The sequence below is a fragment of the Lonchura striata genome, chromosome 4 (genome assembly GCF_050655825.1).
Source record: "Lonchura striata isolate lonStrDom1 chromosome 4, ASM5065582v1, whole genome shotgun sequence".
In the NCBI taxonomy this organism is placed as follows: Eukaryota; Metazoa; Chordata; class Aves; order Passeriformes; family Estrildidae; genus Lonchura; species Lonchura striata.
Genome location: NC_140706.1, coordinates 62,121,744 through 62,141,235, shown reverse-complemented (window position 1 = coordinate 62,141,235; position 19,492 = coordinate 62,121,744). Strand labels below are relative to the sequence as shown.

Sequence of the window (19,492 nt, the reverse complement as noted above, 5' to 3'; positions counted from 1 at the left end):
AACGTTTATTAATTAAAAAAAAAAATTATTTGTGGCATTCAATGAGTTCTATTTAACAATCCCCTGCCCAAAAAGTATCTGAAGGTAGTTTACAGCCAAAAATATCTATCACCGAGCTCTAGAGTACTCTTGTGAATTGCACTTAAATTAACATTGAAAACTTAAAAGTAACATCAGCCCTGTGTAGCTTGGGTTAGTACATAAATTAAGTGTACTAACCATTAATAAATTCATTGGTGATGGCATGATTTTTGCAACCTCATTTTCCATTAACTTTTGATAACTGACACTTCTGCATAGATCATGTCATTGCTGAAATAGTTGAAGACAAGGAAAAGAATTCTTTAAGTGCTGTACTTAGGAGGGATCTCTTTTAATTGTACTGTCACTTGTTAAGATTCAATTCAACCAGCACTGTAGTCCTGGTCTTTCTTCCTCCCTCAAACAGAACATATTTTCCTCATTTTAAGTTAGGTATGGCACTTACCTCCATTTGAGAGATTGGATAGCAAACCTGCTCTATTTATATGTGTTTTTTAAAATTAATATTGACAGGATATATGGATTTCTCTGTTCCTGAAAATAGTCTTTGAGGAGGTTTGCTAAGTGTGCTTTCAGTTCTGAGGGAATCTTTTCATTGCTGGTGCTGAGGGAGGATATTACTCAGATTTATCTACATTCAACCTTCTCAAGCATTTGCTGGAAAACTGAGAGCTTTAAACAGCACATAATTATTGCATATATATATGTATATATATATATAGACACACACACACATACTGACAGTCTTTATGCATACCTGTTTCAAAAAAAGCAGTTTTGGTTACTGTTTTGGTAGTTCTAGCAGTATCAACTCCAGGTAGCTTAAATGTTAAACTTCATGTCAGATGATGAATTTCTGAGAAGTATCTGGAAGACCTTGCTAATATTCTACTATGAAAATTTGTAGATTTTATGTATATTGTGATATTTTCATTGTAGCACTGTTTTCTTGGGGGTAATGGTTCCACAGATGTACTGATTATGTACTATAGCATGTCTATGATTTTGCACTGCTAGAAGTTTTTAAAATATTTAAAGATATTTCACTTAAATGTGTACATGGTTTTAACAGCCATTTATTTCCTTTCCTTATGCATGACCAGAAACTCATCACAGTTTAGTGCTCCCACTGTGTAAGTAGAAAACTTACACACTGTGTAGAAAAGGAAAACTTTGATTTTGATCTGGCAGAAAGGAAGTCAGGTCAATATCTTTTTGGTTTTTTGATGCCTAAGACAATGAAGAATTTACTTTTTAAAAATTATTTAGAAATTGCAAGTTGTGCCAAATCTAAGTAATAGGTTTTTTTAAGGTGTCAGCTAGGAGTCCACAGTTAGTACAGATTTAAAGAACTGCAGAGTGGAGGTTAAACCAACACTTTGTTTAAGCAGCTTCCTCTGGCACTGTTTTGAACATCAGTCATACAGTGATAAACCAAAGCAACTGGAATGGATTGTGGTTAATATTGCTGTCAGCCTGACGAACACTCCTGACAAATGCCAGGAGTGCACTGCCAGTCTGTTACCCTGCTTTGACTCAATGTTTATTCCTTAAGAGGTGACTATGGTTTGGAATGAGTATTACATATTATATTTATAGGGGTATATATTTTATTTATACAACAGGCACAGTTTCCCACCTGAATGTGTAGCTTTTTCTGCATTACTTATGTATTCTTTTCCTTGTTCAGTAGAAGCAATAAATCGCATTGTATTTCTGAACTTGGATAAAGAAAGAAAATAGACTCAAAATACATGGCAAATACTGAGATATGGAAGCGTGATTTTATACTCTCAAAAGTTTGTTACAAGATCTTGCTGTATGCAAGCAGCTGTTGATAATTTTCCTTTCATCAGGCGTAACATTTGTGTAAGAACATAAACTGACACTACTGGAAGAAGAAATTTATGCTACTCTTAAATCTTCTTTTCTCTGCAGTATAGCTACATGTGTACATAGTAATATTTTTATTCATATTTTTATCTATTCCATGCAGTATTTGCTAAATCATCATCAATTTTATAGAGGCTGTTATGCATGTAATGACTTATTTTCCAGTCAAGTGTACAAAAGCAACAAAAAGCTCTCACCTTAGTGAAGTGAGGTGTTTAATTGGTATGTGGGAGTCACTAATATAAAACACACCTTGACGGAAGAGAAGGAATAGATTATTTTTATTATGAAAAATTAAAGTAGTTTTGTTGTTCTGATGGTAACTTCGCTGTTGGGTTCTTCAGCATGCCAACCTAAATTCTGTTGCAGGGTGCCCATTTCAGGAGCACAAATGCACTGCATATAAAACTTGTGCTTCATATTTTCCCTTTTGCAGAAACAGATTTGAGATGGGCATGAAATTTGCTTAGTTATTTACCTCTTGGCAAAGAGATAGAAACTAAAAAATGTTTTGATGTGAACTTATTAGAGTTTTGCAAATTTTTAAAAGAAATCTTTTTGTCTAGAGAGGCATTAAATCCTGTACAGATATTCTGTGAATCAAGTGCTTTCGTGTAGGAAATGTAAATTAGATTTTATTCAGCTCATGCTGAATACACACAAAAGGAGTGCATTTAAAACCGATGAACTCACCAGTACTCGGTGTCCTTCTAAGCATAAAGCATGTTCGAAAATTGGACATTAAAGGAGGATGAGAAGAACAGTGTGAGAAATAACAAGAGTGAGTGCAATGGCAGTGACTTATTTTGATAGGCAATTACATGGAATTTAGGCACTAAAGCTTTTGATGTCTTGCACTGCTGGGCTCAGCACCTGTCCTGGCTGCCTTGTCACTGGTATTTCAGGTAGGAAATTTGTCATCTGTATCTGTGACAGAAGATACCACTTATTTTAAAAGTATTCCAAAGTCGGACAGGATATAGAAGGAAAGTACAAATATTCTCCCTTTCAGGGTGCTTCATGTGAATCCCTGCTTAAAACATGACATTACAGGAAGTAAAATATTTCAAACTTTGTATCGGAATCCATGGTACGCACAAGAAGGTCCATTAAATTTTCTCGAATTCTGGATAGCTAAGAAACACTGTTAGGGATATTAATGCCAGCCTGAGTGATATCTGGGATATCAGTGATATCTGAAAAGGAGACACATATTTCATTATTCATTTTTTTAGTCCAGTATAGATTTTAGTATTTTTAGGATAAAATATACTTCTCAGATCCTCTCCATTTTCAGATAACAACTTTTCATGCTTTTTTTGTGAAACACAAGTTGTTTCTTGGAGGAGAGGAGCACTTCATCCTCTCTAAAATGTAGGTTGACAGACCTAAATATTTGACAGAACCATGTTGGAAGAAACTTTTAGGAGAGGGGAAGCATACAAACAGGAAGTACTCAGAGTAGAACCTTGTGTTGGTTCCATTTAGGAAACCATAAAAGAGCAAAATCTATCTGGGACAATGAAGACCCTCTTTTCCTGATCTGGCTTCTTTGCATACACAGAGACTGGAAAAGGGAAGGTGGGAAGAGAATTTCAAAGACAATCTTTGAAGGAAGCTGTGCAAGATTATTAAGTTCACATCCCATGACAGTACTAGAATTTTAGGACTATTATGGGCTTTCTTTGTTCAGATTGAATAATCTGTTTTGTAATTAGAAACAGTACAAATTAAAGTGTTGAGTAGTCTGTTATATTCCCTTGAAAGTTTTGGCTTAATAACGTCATTTTTTTCCCAGTTCTAAATGGGGAAAGTGATTTTGTGAAACTCTGGAATGACAGTGACACTCAGACAGATGCTATCGTGGATGAGCAATAAAATGGGTCGATTATCCTTTCTGACACCTGAGCCACTGTGTTGTATCATTTCCAGAAGCACACTTGCCAAAATTGGGAGACAAAGCTGCAGAGGGCCCGATGGGTCTGTGGCTGATGTGCCACAGCCCTCTGTCCCTCTCTCCGTGTCCCCAGCCCGTGTGTGCAGCACCACGGTCAGGGACCCTCCCAGAGCCAGCCTCGTCTCCCCCAGCCTCGGCGCCTGGCGTTCAGCACCAGGGACAGGGACACCTCGAGACTATTCCGAGGGAAAACGCAGGAACGCAGCTGCTAGCAAGACGGATTTGTTTAAATCAAGTAGCTATTGGCTTGTTAAGGCCGACTTGGACATGATCCTTAGAGACATTCAACTGTTTGGATTTTAGTGTCAATTGCTTATTTCACTTTAAGGACGGAGATTGAGTTGATACGTTGGTTTGAGCTTCATGTGGCATCTGTCTCAGGACCTTTTTTCTAACAAACATGATTTCCACAGTGTTCTGTTTCTCCACAACTCCTGTGGAGACGTGGTGAGGCTGGAACTTGACCCAAATGTATCTTTGAGAGGATTTATCAAAACATCCTTTTTGAAATCTTACTCTCAGTGCAGATAGATTTTTTAAAAAAAATATTCTGGTAATTTATGTTGCTTGATGACAGTGTCATAACCATCTTTTATTAGCATCAACTTTGAGAGTTTTTTCTTGTCTTTAGTTGGTTATTCTCTGTGTCATACCACCTTCTCCAAAGAATATTACAAGTGGGTGATAAAATGCTTCTCGTTTCTCTTCCATGTTCTCTTCTCTTCCCACCAGAGGCTTATTTTCTAAAGTCAAAAGAAGCATCCTATTTGTACTGCAGATGCATATATCAGTTTCTAGGATCACTTAGCTGTCTTCAAGCAATCTTTTGCATTCTTTTAAAATTATTTAGGTATTTGGGAAAAAGCCAAGTTTACATGATCAAAAAGAGTAATTTTAGTAATAAGCCTAATAATCTTAATCTTGATTTGCCTCAAGGAGGAGTATTGTTTGCAATGCAGTAATGCTCAAGGATAAGAAAAACTGTAGTTCAAAATTAACTGTGGATGTTCAGAATGGTATTCTAATTTTATATCTGCTGTTATTGTCCATCTTGCTCTTGTTTCAGTTTTAGGTGCCCTGGACATATGTCATCTTCCAATTGGAAGTGACCTGAAAGAGGTTCATAACCTTTTAAATGGTCACGAGAAACCATGGGGCACATGTCTGGTCGTAAGATCTATTAGAAATCAAAAGAAAGTAATTTCACACACATGTCTTGGGCCATAGACATTCTGAATGTGTGTTTTCTGTCTTCCTAATGTAAAGTGAAAATTATTCTCTTGATATAGTCTCTCTTCCTTTTTATATTCATACATTTGAACTCAGCAGATTATGGTTACACATCTGTGTAACCCAGATTTCTGAACAAGGTGGCTAAGTTAAAAATTGCACTCATATGGGAAATGAATATGGAATTTTTCTCACTTAACTGGAGCTGCCTAGAGCTGAGTTGGTCAAACTCCTAGGAGCAGGAGGCCTCTTGGGGTCAAACAACAATCCCGGCTTAAAAATACTGGTCAGAAAATGAGATAATGGTAAAATAATGATAATCTTTGTTTAAGGAATAATCTAAAGGTAGTTCTCAGGCCTGGGCTTTGATGCAGACATCAACTGATCTTTCTAAAATTCAAACATCAACAGACAAAAATGTAGATCAAATGAAGGAAACCAATATCAAAAAATACTAAGAAAAGATGGTATGATCCTAAAAGTTTGACATGAACAGTTTAATAAGATGAATTAAAATAATTTATATATTATATCAGCCAGTCACTTGAAGTTGCCTCAAAGTCATAAACAAAGGTTTGTTTCCCAAGTGGGTTGGTTGCTGACATTCCAAAAGTTTGTTTGGTACTTTATACTGTTCAGCATAGATGCTAATCTGAAAAAGAGTGTGAAAAGGGAGCTGGTAAAACTTTCTGACAATGCTCATCTGTGATGGTATTGAAGGTGATGGCTGACTAATCTGGAGATTTTATGAAACTGGGAATAAGATGATGGATGAATTCATCTTAGGAGCAGAGCAATGCATATGTGAAACAAGATACATTGATAGGCTCTTAGCTGACTATTTGTATTCAGGATTGTTATAGTCTGGAGTAGTTTTATGAAACAGTACAGATTACAATAGAAACCTCCTTATACATTCCCAAGTACCTCTTTCTAGCCTTCTGCTGCTCATTTTCTCAGGCATGGTACTTACATGTGATAGAGAATAATGTTTATTTTGTTTGCCCTGAGAGAAATCTGCAGCAAATGTCAATTCGTGTCAGCTTTTGGCTTGAGGTCCTGTGCTCTTAGTACAAATAAAAAGGATTATGTTTTGAGTTCTGATTGTCCTATGTGGATCTTGTGTTAGGTACAATGGCAGCTGTTTTCTGTGGCTTGCATGATATGTTGGCTAGGAACATGGTCTGTAAAAGGAAGGCAAACAGAAAATGTTTTCATCTCCTGCTATGACTCCAGTGTGTGTGGCTTCTCACTTATTATTCCTATTTCTCAAAATCCATAAAAATATTGTTTGTTTGTGTTTTAAGCAAGGGAATAACAGTGCAGGGTTTTCTTTCACTTAACAAGTGGATGGAGAGTGCATGCAAATGTTATCTTTTAACTGGCAGGGTTATTTTCTGAGTAAGTCTATACCCTACTCACTGCCTGCAAGCAGCTGGATTTCCCTGTTTCCTTTCTCCCTAACCTCTTGGAAGTATACAACACATAACAACTGTCCTCAGTTTGGCTTCCCAGCAGTATTAAGGTGTAATACCTCAGGTGCAAAGTGTGTGACACATTCAGTTGTGGTGATTGTGAGTAAACCTTACTGTACTTCATTAGTGTGTCCTTAATTAGTTTGCAGTTCAGCAGCTACAGGTGCTTGTAACAGCATTTGATACTATTGTTGGTAATGTGAAGGCATGGAAATTTTTCTTTTAAATTCAAATTCCTCCGAGTTTTTAGGTGACCTGAGGTATATTCTGTCACTGACAGATTGCTAAAACATCACTAATGTTGCATAATAGGGTTTTTATTTTTCTTTTTTATGCTTAATATTAGCTTATGACCCATATTTTTTAACTGGGAACTTGGGGAGTCTTCTGTCTTTTGCACCATTAATTATTATTTATACTAACGTGTTCAGACATTCTAGTTATTATACCATCTTTAGATCAGTTTTTCCTGACTGTTCCTGTGGTCTCAAAGGAATATGCGTGCTCTTAAAAACATCTGAAATATAAACAATATGTACAAATACTTCTAATGTGCATGCACATGACCTTTTTTTGCTTATCCTTCAGCCCTTATCAAATTCTCAGTTATGAGAATAGAAATTGGAGTATTTAAAAGTTTATAAAACAGAATGTGATTATGTGTTTATATCAAGATAGGCAGAGTACTCTCACTAATATTCTTAATTATTGCAGTTTTAACATTGTGTATACAAGTTCAACTAGAGAATTCCTTATTTAACTAAGTACATGAAATTCAAGTAGCTGCTCATGTTCTCAAGTGACTAAATTATAATTCATAATTAATAATAAAAAATAGCGTATCAGTTCAGAATTATTGTGTATCATTGAAATGCTTACTGAGGAAGAATAAAAAGGTTCTGTCAAGTTCTGTCACTTTGGATTCAGGTAAATTTTGATTTATCCAAATTTGTATATCCCCCTCCTAGCCTAGTCTTTGATGTAGGTTTTGGGAGGCATCTGCTGTGAAACCAGTGGGTTTTTTGTGAATGAATTGGTAAGGACTATTTTTATCCTTGATAAATTGTTTTGATTTTTTAAATCTTACAGCTCAAGGACACTTTGGTTGATCAATGAGGGCAGCTCAAACAGTTCAGCAGATAATTGTGTTTGTTGTTTTCTTTGGGATATGGTTCTTTAATTAGTTTGAGTTATATATTCATTAAAGGTAAGATGCCCTCTAAGAAGATGGGACCTAATTTTTAATGAAACTGGAGCCGGTTACCTGAGAGGAAAAATGGTGAGGTCTAGCAGTGAGTGAGACTAGGTTGAGAGAGGGGAATAGCATTTTTTGGCTGTTCTCAAACCCAAAAATGACAGATGAGAGAGTAATGATCTACACTATATGAGTTTATTCTCAGATATTTCCCAGCTGACCTAAGTGAATAAAGTTTGGGTTTAGTTAAACCGTTGTATCTTGTTATGGTATCTCTGTTGGGGAAAAAGAAATTTTACTCAGTGATAAGGATGTCCTACTGACAATAAGTATTGACTAGTTCAGTCAATTTTGTGTTGGTGACACACAAAGTAACTAAGCAAGGTTTGAGTGCAGCAGAGTTTGCAGCAGTTGGCATATTTATGGAGAAAAACAACAATGAAATACTGAACACATTTCAGTTTTCTGAATGTTAAAGTACATTGATAAGTGGGCAAGCAGAGAAATCTTAAGGGTGGAAGAAATGCCTTAAAATGGAAGACCTGAATAGCTCCACTTCTTATATTTATTAAAAAGTCTAGTTATAGTCTGCAAGTATCTTTAAATTCAGAATATACTGGGCAAGTAGAGACTTTGCAATATGTCAGAGAGAAGCTTAGTAAGATTATTTTGATAACACATCAGTAAATTCATAACCTAACTGGAATACATATATTTTTTAGAATGAGGGTAAGAGTTATCAGAAGAAAAAGCTTCCAAGAAAAGTAGCAGATTGTCCATGTACTCAGGAGTCAGATGCCTTTTTGGAAAGCAGCCTGGCCAAGTACAGCTTGTGCTGTAATCAAGTATAAATAGTTGGACTCAAAATCATAAAATGCAAAGGCATTTAACCTCTTGTCACACAAGCTCAAGGCTAGATGAGATGACCTAAGTGTCCCCTTGGTCCTTTAGGCCCAATATGAAAAATATCAGTAATGAAAACCAGATAGTCATCTTGAAAATAAGATGTGTGGGAAACAACATCATACTTGGCAAAGATGCTACCAAACATGATTCAGTAACACAAAAAACTGTATTCACTGGAATACAAATACCTGGTTATATGTGGGTAAGAAAACAGTGTAAGAAATCACAATGAAAAACACTTTTTCTTTTCTTTCCCCCTCTTTTTTTTTTTTTTTAATTTCTTTCCTTTTTTCATAATGAAGATGTGAAATATTTGGAGCAACACTAATTAAAATACAAAGGTGCATTAGATAGGAGTAAAAACCACCTTTTATCTTCTTAAATGTAGAACTATAAATAGTCATATTGTAATTCTTTCTTTAGAAAACTTCAATCTGTTTATTTAAAATCATTAGTGTTTTTCCAAAATTTATATATTCTTTAACATGAGTGGCAGAGTCCAGCAGAGATTCTGCCTTCTGTAGAGGAGCAGTGAACATTCTGCTTTCTTCTCTGGGGTGCAATGAGGCCTCGAAGCAAAGGCAAGATGGGTCAGTGTTCCAATGCCTGGCACAGAGCAAGAGTAAGAGATAACAAATAAAACTCTGCACTACTGTGTCTGAACATATTTGACAGAGTAGATGATAAGAGTCAGTATGTTTTCTCAATTATTTTTCAGCAAACCATTTTTCTTTGTTATGTTTCAAAGGAAGCAAGCAAGTTTGGTCCAAATACTGAGATCTACTATATTCAGTTCTTGGTAGAAATGTGAAATTATTTATTTTGAGGTATTTCTATATTTGAGGGTACTTGAAAAAATAATATCGAATTAGTTGTTTTGTATTGTTTTGTTAAAAATGGCTTTTAACTTTCATGATTGTAGCACATATTGTTACAACAACCACTTAGGGCCAAAAAACAGGTCATCACACCTTGGAAAAAGTGAAAACAAAAGCTACTTTACAAAATCCAATTCTTGCCCCAGTTTGGATCCTCTTTTTAAATGGACACTGACTTGAAAACCATACACATCATTCATTTTTCAATATGATTTGAAAACTTTGCAGCCATCAGTGATTTGGTTCTTCATTTTTACTCCTATAATCTCATATTTTTGCTCATTGGAATTTTTCTCTCTACTTTTCATTTTTCCCTCTCGATCTAAATAAGCATTTTTTATTGGTGAACTAATATCTGATTTTCCTCTGGGAAAAGAGGTGCTGCAAATAAGATATGTTCTGGAATTTCAGGATTTCAGCTCATCCTTCCTTAAGAAGGTATTGTGAAACTGTGTTGATAAGTGTAAATTTGTGGTTTCACAGCTACATCTAGCACAGCTTAGTTTAGAGCTCCTCTTTTCCCCTTGGCATTTGTCCACAGGGGAGGGACTACAGTGTGTAATCATGACTCCCTGTTAATTTTGCGATATGAAATAACTGAGAATATTCAAATTATTTCTTTTCTTTCTTCTTCTTTATTCTGTAGTTAACTCTGCCCAGTGCAGTGTAACACAGTAGAATCACCTCATCCTTAGAAGCAGTTGTCAGAAAAATATGGGCCTGCCTGGTAGAATGTATTAGCCCAATACATTGTCTCCATTTTATTATGAAGCTGCTGGGGAAGCTGTGATATACAGCACTGTCATTACAGATCTATTGTTAGAAGGGCTCTACAGTCTTCTGTGCACTGCCATTAATTTATAGCAGTAAACAATATGTAGCCCTCCAACTGCAGCAAAGCAGAATCTTTTAATGAGGTGGATGTTATTACCACAATAAATCAGTGTATTCGTGTAATGTATAATTCAATGTGTGTATTCCCACTGTAACTTCTCTGAGTAAGCTGATAGTGTATCATTGTCAGTGCACAGCTCCACAGTCCTTTTTTTTTCTTTTTTTTCTTTTCCCCTAAGCTTTTTTCATTTGGGGACTTTTTTTTTTTTTTTTTTTTTTTTTTTTGCTTCCAAATAAATGTGACATGTCTTGATAGTTGTCCTGTTGCAGGCTTCAGAAGCCAACTGTAACAATAACAGCTAAAATCAATACTGTGGGTTCTGGCTATATAGATCTCTGCATGATACCTTTTCTTTATTTTTTGAAAAGAGAACGGAATCAATTCTAATTTGGTTTAGCTTTATATTAAAGGAATGTAATTCTATAACTATTGATTTGGGCTGTACTCATTTGGAGAGTAATAATAGAGGCAGATCAAGAGAATACATAAAATGTTACAGAACCATACAGCACAACATTGTTCCTATTTTTAATTTGTATAATTTGTCTACAAATTACCTTATTTTTTCTTTTCCTCCCTCAAGCATATCTGAGCCTTGAGAGAAAACCAGTATAGATGGAGATTCCAAAATGGTTCTTGTCACAAAGAGACTTCTTGGAGTCAGTTTCATACTTCCCTGGAATAAATTTGCTAAATCAGATAAAAATCCTTTTATACAGGAAAAACTTCTTTTCAAGGGTTATATTTCAAATTAGTGAACTGCAAAGATAGTAATTAACCTAAAATGTTTTTCTTTATCCTACTGCAATGTGAAAGCTGCTCTAAGTAAAAAATGTGTGATTAGATTTTAGGTCATTCAAAGACCTAATCTGTCCTAGAAGAGAAAATACTTTGAAGCTTATATGCCAAATTTCACGTGAGCTGCAAAGAAGAATTATTTGAATAATCACAATCTCAATAGCAGAAAGAGTTTTTCACTTTAACTCTGCTTGAATTAAAGTTGAGGTTACTGATACTTTTGTTCAAGGACTTTTAGTTTTTCCTCACATGTAGTGTATTCTTAAGTATATTTATTCTTGAAGAAGAGAGAGAAGGAAATATTGTTTCATGTTTATTCTTTGCTTGTATTTGAATGCACTCATTGTCCATACAGATGAACATAACTTACACATACTGTGTGCTCAATCTGTATACAAAATTGTATTGCATACATATTTTGCTCATATATTCAAAGATATTTTAGAACTCTTAGAGCATCTTACATGTGAAATAGCTGAATTCACTTTTGGGTTTCTCAGTGATTTGTGTGACTTATATTCATGTTTTTTCAAATCATTTATACAAAAGTCTGCTTAGGAAATGCATAGCTGTAGATAACAAAATCCTATGTTTCCTACTTTTAAATAAATCTCTGGGTGTTTATATTCTAGGTAAGCAATGAGCAAAGAATAATAGTATTGGTTAAAATATGATAGACATTTTTTGTCATGCATATGTTGTTTCTTTTATATCGATGTTTTATATAAAAATTCTGATCTTTCATTTGTCTATTTCAAAGGTTAAAATTCTGTGAATTAAGTAAAACTTGGCTTGAGGTGGCAAATAGAAAGCATAGAAACAAGAAAAGTAATATCAAAATTCCAAGCCCACTGTTAATATTCTGCCACCCCATCAATCACTACTTTTTTCTCCAAAAAAATGTCCAAAAAATGTTCTGCAATGTTGCTTACTGTTTGCTTAATAGTGTATCCAACATGCACACATATCCACAGGCACCCAAGTTAAACAACACTTTGTCCCAGACATTCCACTGTGAATTGGATGGAATCAGTGACTTGAATCAGCAGTAAATGGAGCCTGTAGCAATGCAGAGGAGATTTTTCCAAGCAGCCGTGTGTGTGTGCATGGAATCCTGCTTCCAAGTACACAGATCTCCTCAGGTGCTTACAAGAACCAACATCTGCTTTTGCAAAGCACCAAACTCACTCTTCTCCATGTATGGCAATAATTCTGGTTACAAGAAAGAGCAAGGCGAGTATGATGTGATAGTATTCACATTAATCTTATTTGCTTAATGAGTTTATTTTTGTCAATCTTGCAGCCTATTGGAGCTTTGAACCCAAAGAGAGCAGCGTTCTTTGCTGAGAGATACGAATCATGGGAAGACGATCAGGTCCCAAAATTTCATTATGGCACTCATTATTCAACAGCAAGTTTTGCACTCACGTGGTTGTTAAGGATTGTAAGTATATCTTTTAAAAATACTTTTCCTTTAAATGAAAATGAAAGCAACAAAAATCTAAACTAATACTGAAGGGTATATAAGAGTACTGAAATTTTCTAGTAATTGCAATCGATAGCATAGGAGAAATATGCTCCAAAGTTCAAGCAGAAAGTTTCAGTTTTTCTGGTACAGCCTTTTCAAATCAGTAAAGGTTTTTCTGCTTAAAAATTGCTTTTTAGTGTACATACTTCTTTAAGCATGGTTAACTTCCCTTCCTTGCATATTTTCTTACTGAACCAAGTACCAAGCACCAAGCATTTGTGGTTCTTAATTAATATATTTAATTTTGCCCTCCTAATGAGTGAATGGATTTCTGATGATCATGAAGTTCTGTGATTTTAATTATTAATTAAAAAAAATGTGCTACAATTTATAGGAGTAACTTTGAGCTACTACATATTGATAATATATTGGTTAAACAATGTATTTTTCAATAAAATTGAAAGGTGATTTATCTCCTAGGAAGTAATTTCTTTGGGAAAGCATTAGCAGCACATCATTAATTAAAGCCTGTTAGAATGTACAAGCGTACATAAATCCTTGAAGTAATTTACAGTGCTTAGCTAATTTCAAGCAATTATCCACTAATATGTGCTTAAGTGTTCTCTAACTAAGAGGAGGCTTTTAAATCTTCCAAACATTTTTCTAAATCATAAATTATATATAAAACAATAACAGTCCTGAAGCTGTCAGTATTGAATGCTATCTTTTAGATTAACAGATCACCTCGAACAAAGCAAAACATGTTATTTTTGTTACATGCTAGTTTAATAAATATCTAAGGCATCTGAGCTTGTTCATGTTGTTGAAAGCAATTTGTGTCATAACCAACACACACTGTAGCTTCTACTTCAGCCTTTGAGGTTTTTTTTTTGGTTTATTTGCTTTTCTTTATCTGAATATATATATGCATGGAGTAAGATTAAAAAGCATTTTATTGAACTAACAAGGATCAGTTTGTATTTCTCATTCTTAAATAATAGAATTAACTGTTGCTATTAATCAAGTGTCTGTCAGAAAAATGGCATCATTTGCAACCAGAACCCAAAAGAATTATAAATTCCTTGTTTTACCCTGAAATTTCTGAAGAGATGCATTGTTTTTTTTTAATTAATCTTTTTATATGTATTTAGGAACCCTTCACAACACTTTTCCTAAATCTGCAAGGTGGGAAGTTTGATCATGCAGATAGGACTTTTTCGTCTATTGCAAGAGCATGGCGCAACAGTCAGCGTGACACTTCTGACATCAAGGTAAAACATTTCCTGAAGGGTGTTAAGATATATTTTATATTGCCTCTGCCTTTATTGTAGCTGGGAGTGTAGGATGGAAGGAAGAAGTCTGGGAGCCACCCCACTATTTGAAAAAAGATGCAAGGGAGATGACACATGGTTTTATTTTCATGAGAATAGTTCAGTGAATTCTTTTCTAAAACTATAGCAAACATTTTTAGCCCTGAGAAATATGTAGCCCTGAAATATTTTGAACTGGGGAGGGAAACAAAGAAGAAAAAGATGCTAGCAGTGGTGGGAAAGATCAAATCCAAGAAGGTATATTAATATCAGAGTTGGATTTTTTTAATGGAAGGAAGGATGGATGAGTGTAATTTGGAGAAAATCAGGGTCTAGCTCAAGGATGTCATGCAACCAGCAAAAGACCTAAGTGACATGAAATCATTTACTCATATTTATGGTGAGCAGACAATTTAGGAAAGGGTTGGTTTGCAAATTACTGGAATGAAAAAATTATCAACTAGTAGTGTTGAAAAAGGGATGTCTTTCTTGCATCTGTGAGAATCAAAGGCAATCAGTGACTAGTGGAATTAATTCCACTTAGAAAAAGATATAATGTCTATATGAAATTGGGAAAGAAGAGTTTAGAAATAACAAACACACTAGATTTTTTTTCAAATTTAATTGGTCATTATAGGCTTAATTTCCTTGTAACCCACTCTATTGGCAGATGGAATTTCAGAGTGCATTTTGGTTTTTTTTTTTTTGAGAAATGGAGAAGGAGACAGATAACAGTAGCAAACAAATAAAGTATTTAATATGAAAAAAAAAAAAGGAGCCAAGAAATTATGAGGTGAGTTTAACTACAATTCACAGAAAAATACTTAGGCAAATAAACAGACGGTGTTTAAGTGCCAGGAAGATAGCTTGGAGACAAGCAAATGAAACACATGTTTATCAAGAAGAGATTATGTCAAAGCAATCACAGTTTCTGATGAGAAAAGGTAACAGACCTTATGAACAGAGAAGAAGCAGATGATGATCTTAGTTTTTTACATTGTCTTATGAGTGAGCTGGGATTACTCTGTCTAAAAGAATCCACTGTATTTGGAGAATAGCTACTAGCAGTTCATTATTAAAATTGAATGATGTACTGAGCAGAATTCTTCTCAATAATACCAGGTTAGGCCTCAATTTCCATTGCTGTTAGATTGGGAGGTACTGGAAGTGTAGTGAAATGGATAGCGCTTCTTGCAGAAGGGAAAATCTATTTTAGAAAGGTGTTAGTTGAAGTTTATTAGGGAAAAGTAATAATTGTAATTTTCATGCAGGTTCTCATACAGTTATAAGACAAGGAACAATCTACTGGGAAAAACAAAAAAAGGTTTGGGTTTCTTGTACATCACCAGTGCATGTGAATTAGCAGTATTGTAGTATAACAATAGTGAGTAACATTTCATGGAAGATACATCAACAGGAAATAATGTAACTTTCAAAAGGTATGACAGAAATCTTCACTTTTGCCCAGCTTTAATTTGGTCTGAGCTGGAATACACCCACAGTTGTAGGCTAGTTGGAGAGAATTCACACTGGAACAATGATAAGAATGCAAGGGTCTTGAATAGAATACAGGGAAAGAGTGAGTAGCTATGCTTATTTTTCTTCTAAAGCAGAGCAGATTGAGGAGGAGCTTGTGTCCTTCTATTACATGGAAACTGCTGTAAGAAAAAAAGGAAAAAATCTCTACTGCCCATGCTAGATAGGATAGGAATTAATGGTCTTAAATACCAAGAAGATTTTGGTTAGAATCAAAGTAACCTTCCTAACAAAAAAATAAAAGCAATGAGTATTTCCCTGGCAATCAGTGTAGGAAGGGTTTTTTCAGAAATGCTTGGATGACTTTTGGAAATCATATATGTGCAAGCTGGTAGTGCCTTTAGAGGCATCCCTACTGTAAGGGATGATCTCTTGGTGTTGCTTACAGCTTCCTGAGACTGTGAATTGCTGTGAATTACATGATACTGCTGTGAAGCATCTGAGTGAGAATTAAGATTGACTACAGGAGTCTATTAGTGAGATTGGATGAGCAACCAGGAAAGGGGATGAGATTGAGATTTCCATAGGATATGTTTAAATAATTAGAAAGGAAAATGTTTGAATGTTTCCATCTTCACTGGAAATACCTGTATGCCCCATATTTCATTACAGCTGTGAAAACCAAGTTTCCTGATACTTGGTGCTCTACATTGCAAGTGTTTGTAATATACATGGCTAAATGCAGAGTATAGGTTTTACATGCAGAATTGCAACATTTTAGCTTGAATGTGTTTAGTTGACTCATGCGTGGAAGAGCCTGAACAAATTGGAACACTTTAATTGTGCTCCTGTAGTTATCAGCAAGTAGGGGACACAAAGGAAAAAGAAGGGTTCATTCCTCTTCCAGCTGAAAAAAATGTGAAACTTAAACCATTGAGCTGATTACAAGAAATTACTTCTCCTTGAATCTCTTGTGGAAAGAATGAATGCAGTTACTGATGCTACTGTCCTAAGATTATTGTTAGTCTTAGCTGGAAGCACTCTATGTTACAGAAAGGACTAACAAGAGCTGGCTTTGGAAAGAACTCTTGTTGGCTGGTATAACTTCAGCAGAAAAAGCTGAAGCATATGTGTCGTCATAACCAATCTGTGTTCATATCCTGGGAAAGCCTCAGATCGATGATCAAAGCATGCAACCAGTGCTCATCTGTAGAATAACCTTTGCTTGAACTTCACAAATTTTGATTTCAAGAGGTGATTTGTGGCATAAAATTCAATTTCCTTGTTCTCCCTATCCATTTATTTGAGCAATGAAAATTAAAAATCTTTTGGAAGTTTACTAGTGTTCTCACTACCACTCTGGCATTATTTACTAATTAGCTCAGGACTGGTGCCTTTAAATGATTAGCTGTATGTTTTCAAGTGAAATATTCTGCATTGAAGAATGCTGAATGTAGTTCAATTTATGAGAGTACCACTTGGTACTTTTAAAGTACTATGTAGGCATAACCATTAACTCAGTTACTTATTCATTTACATTATTGGTGCTAGCAATCCTGGTTAGCTTTGTTAATACCCCAGAAAAAGCAAGCCTGTATAGCCTGGCAGTATTTCCCTGCACTTATTCAGAAGCACTTGTTCCTTCTGCTTTGTCAGCTAACCTGTTGTAAGAGCAGGACAGACTCCATTACCATGTCTTCCCAGTCTGATGGTGAACTATTATTAATAACTGCTCTTGGAATATGGATTTCCAGCTTGGCTACTCCCACATTATTGTAAGCCAATCTCATCTCCATTCTCTAGTTTGTTTGTAGGAATGTCATGGGAGACTGGGGCAGTCTCAGAGGTCTTTCTCAAAAGTAAAGCAGCACCTTGCCACCTTTTCTTTCACCATCCACTACTGCAGCTTCCTTTTCAGAAGAAAATTAGATTGGTTTAATTCAACTGATTTTTTTTCACAATTTTTCACCAAGCTACAGTCACTAGTATAGAGCTGTGTATTGTTCATGGCTTTTCCTCTGCTGCTTTGTATTTATTTATTTTTCTTGTGCTTTGAGTTGCTTTTGGTGAATTTGATTAGTTTTGTTCAAAAAGAGATGCTAGGAAATCATAATATTAAATAAAACATTAGTAAACTCCAATTACACTGTTTTAGATTGTTCCACCAGAAAATGGACACTAATTTGTGAAATCTTGTGATTTGACACACAGCTGGCAGCTATTGCAAGGCTGGGGGAATGCTACTGAATATCTGAATTTGTATCTCATACAGGTGTGTTTGGCAAATTATGATCCTCATAGTGTAAAACAGATGACTTTAGGTACAGAAATACTGTTTCAGCAAGCTTATTGTAAAATTCATTAGCATAACATAATTTTAGACAGTTTCTCTTTAATTCAAGCTTCATGTTTAGAGTCTCAAAAGTTACTGAATAAAGTTGCTGTGAAACTGGCAACATGGCCTTTCTATATAAGAAATTTCATGTCATAGTAGTCACAAAAAGAGAAATGACCAGCAAAATTCATAAGCAAGTACCTAGAAATTCAGATTTTTAATCACAAACTCCATGTCTTGTGCAGTAAAATGTTTAACATACTTAGGATGCAGATATTTGGTTTTCATAAAAGATTTGGTTTTGTGTAAAATTGTGCTAACAGGGAAAATACTTCCCTGAGTTGAAAAAAAAGGAAGAAAATATATTCCACATTCGGTCAGAACTGTGCATGGTAATTTGTGGGAACTACAGTAGTTAAAAATACAGCCATCTGGATGTGTGTATCAGAAAGTGTGATGAAAAAAAATGTAATTTGAGTTAATTTAATAGATTAGTATATATTTCTTGAATGCCATTTAAGTTCCTAACAGAAGAAATTAAGTGTGGTAATATGAATAAAAGTCTAGACTTCCAATATGCATTTTTATTATTTTGCTTGACAGGTTATATATAGGCTTAATATTGCTTAACATGATTGTGAAATAATTTAGTTTGAAAATTTGGTATCTTATAAATGTTTTAATAGGATTAGGGATCTGTCATTTTTTCTAGATATCTTTGGAGATCATATAACACTGCTTGAAAATGCATCAGTCATTTTCTAAACAAAAGAAAAAAAATTAATTGCATTAATGAATTAATTTTTTTTGGCATTAATATTTTTTTGCATGGTGGTCTATATGAAAATAAGTTACCACTGTTAAACTGACATCCTGTTGATACTGCATTTTTGTAAAAAATATTTTTAGTGAATTTTCCTTAGGAATCACTGTTTTCATGTGCTATAGGGCAATTTTTGTTAGAGAAAAATTGTACTTTAGTAAGTACTGAATGTTAGGTTTATGTTGATATCGTCTGTGAACTCCTTCTTCAGTTGTAGTGAAAAGTATGGCAAAACAACTGAAGTATTGCTTACCATAAGGATATATCTTGTCTCTTCCTTGTAGAAATGGTGAATTCAAACAAGGAAGTTTCAGGAAATAATTTCCAAACACAAATCCTAAAACAAGAGCTTCAACAAATCATAGAGATGTTTTGTCTTTTTCTGTGAAATTTGAACAAAAGAAGTGTGGGGCAGTTGTACCATTTCTGTACATATGCTGAGTGTGGAAAATTTCAGAAGGCACTCAGCAGAGTTAGAAAAAGTAGGGAGGGAACCAAAATTTTTAGTTGGAAGGGAAGACCTCCAGAAGGAAGAAATCTAAACAGACTAGAATCTTTTATCTTGCAAGAAGAGATCCCTGATGTGATGAATGTGATGAATCATGTAGGTCTATAGTACCTGGAAGGGTGCATAGAAGAGCAAATAAGGAACTGAAATATACTGGGTTCCACAAAATGGCCATTGGGACCATCCACTGGAACTGCCAGGAAGCAGTTTTAGAACAGCCAAAGGAAAACCTGTGCAGACAAAACTACAGACCCCACACTTAATGATTTTACAAATCAGAAGCATGGATTAGTTCAGAACCAT

The 19,492-nt window shown here is 34.9% G+C and overlaps 1 protein-coding gene across 6 annotated transcripts in view; it reads left to right on the top strand.

Moving 5' to 3' along the window:
• LRBA (LPS responsive beige-like anchor protein) overlaps window positions 1-19,492 on the top strand; it is a 392,984-nt gene that overhangs the window by 279,406 nt on the left and 94,086 nt on the right. For all 6 annotated transcript variants that reach the window (XM_085579290.1, XM_085579288.1, XM_085579289.1 and 3 more), the window contains 2 exons: window positions 12,573-12,713; window positions 13,889-14,008. In XM_085579290.1, the coding sequence (XP_085435416.1) occupies window positions 12,573-12,713; window positions 13,889-14,008 (261 nt within the window). The remainder of the gene's footprint in view (window positions 1-12,572; window positions 12,714-13,888; window positions 14,009-19,492) is intronic.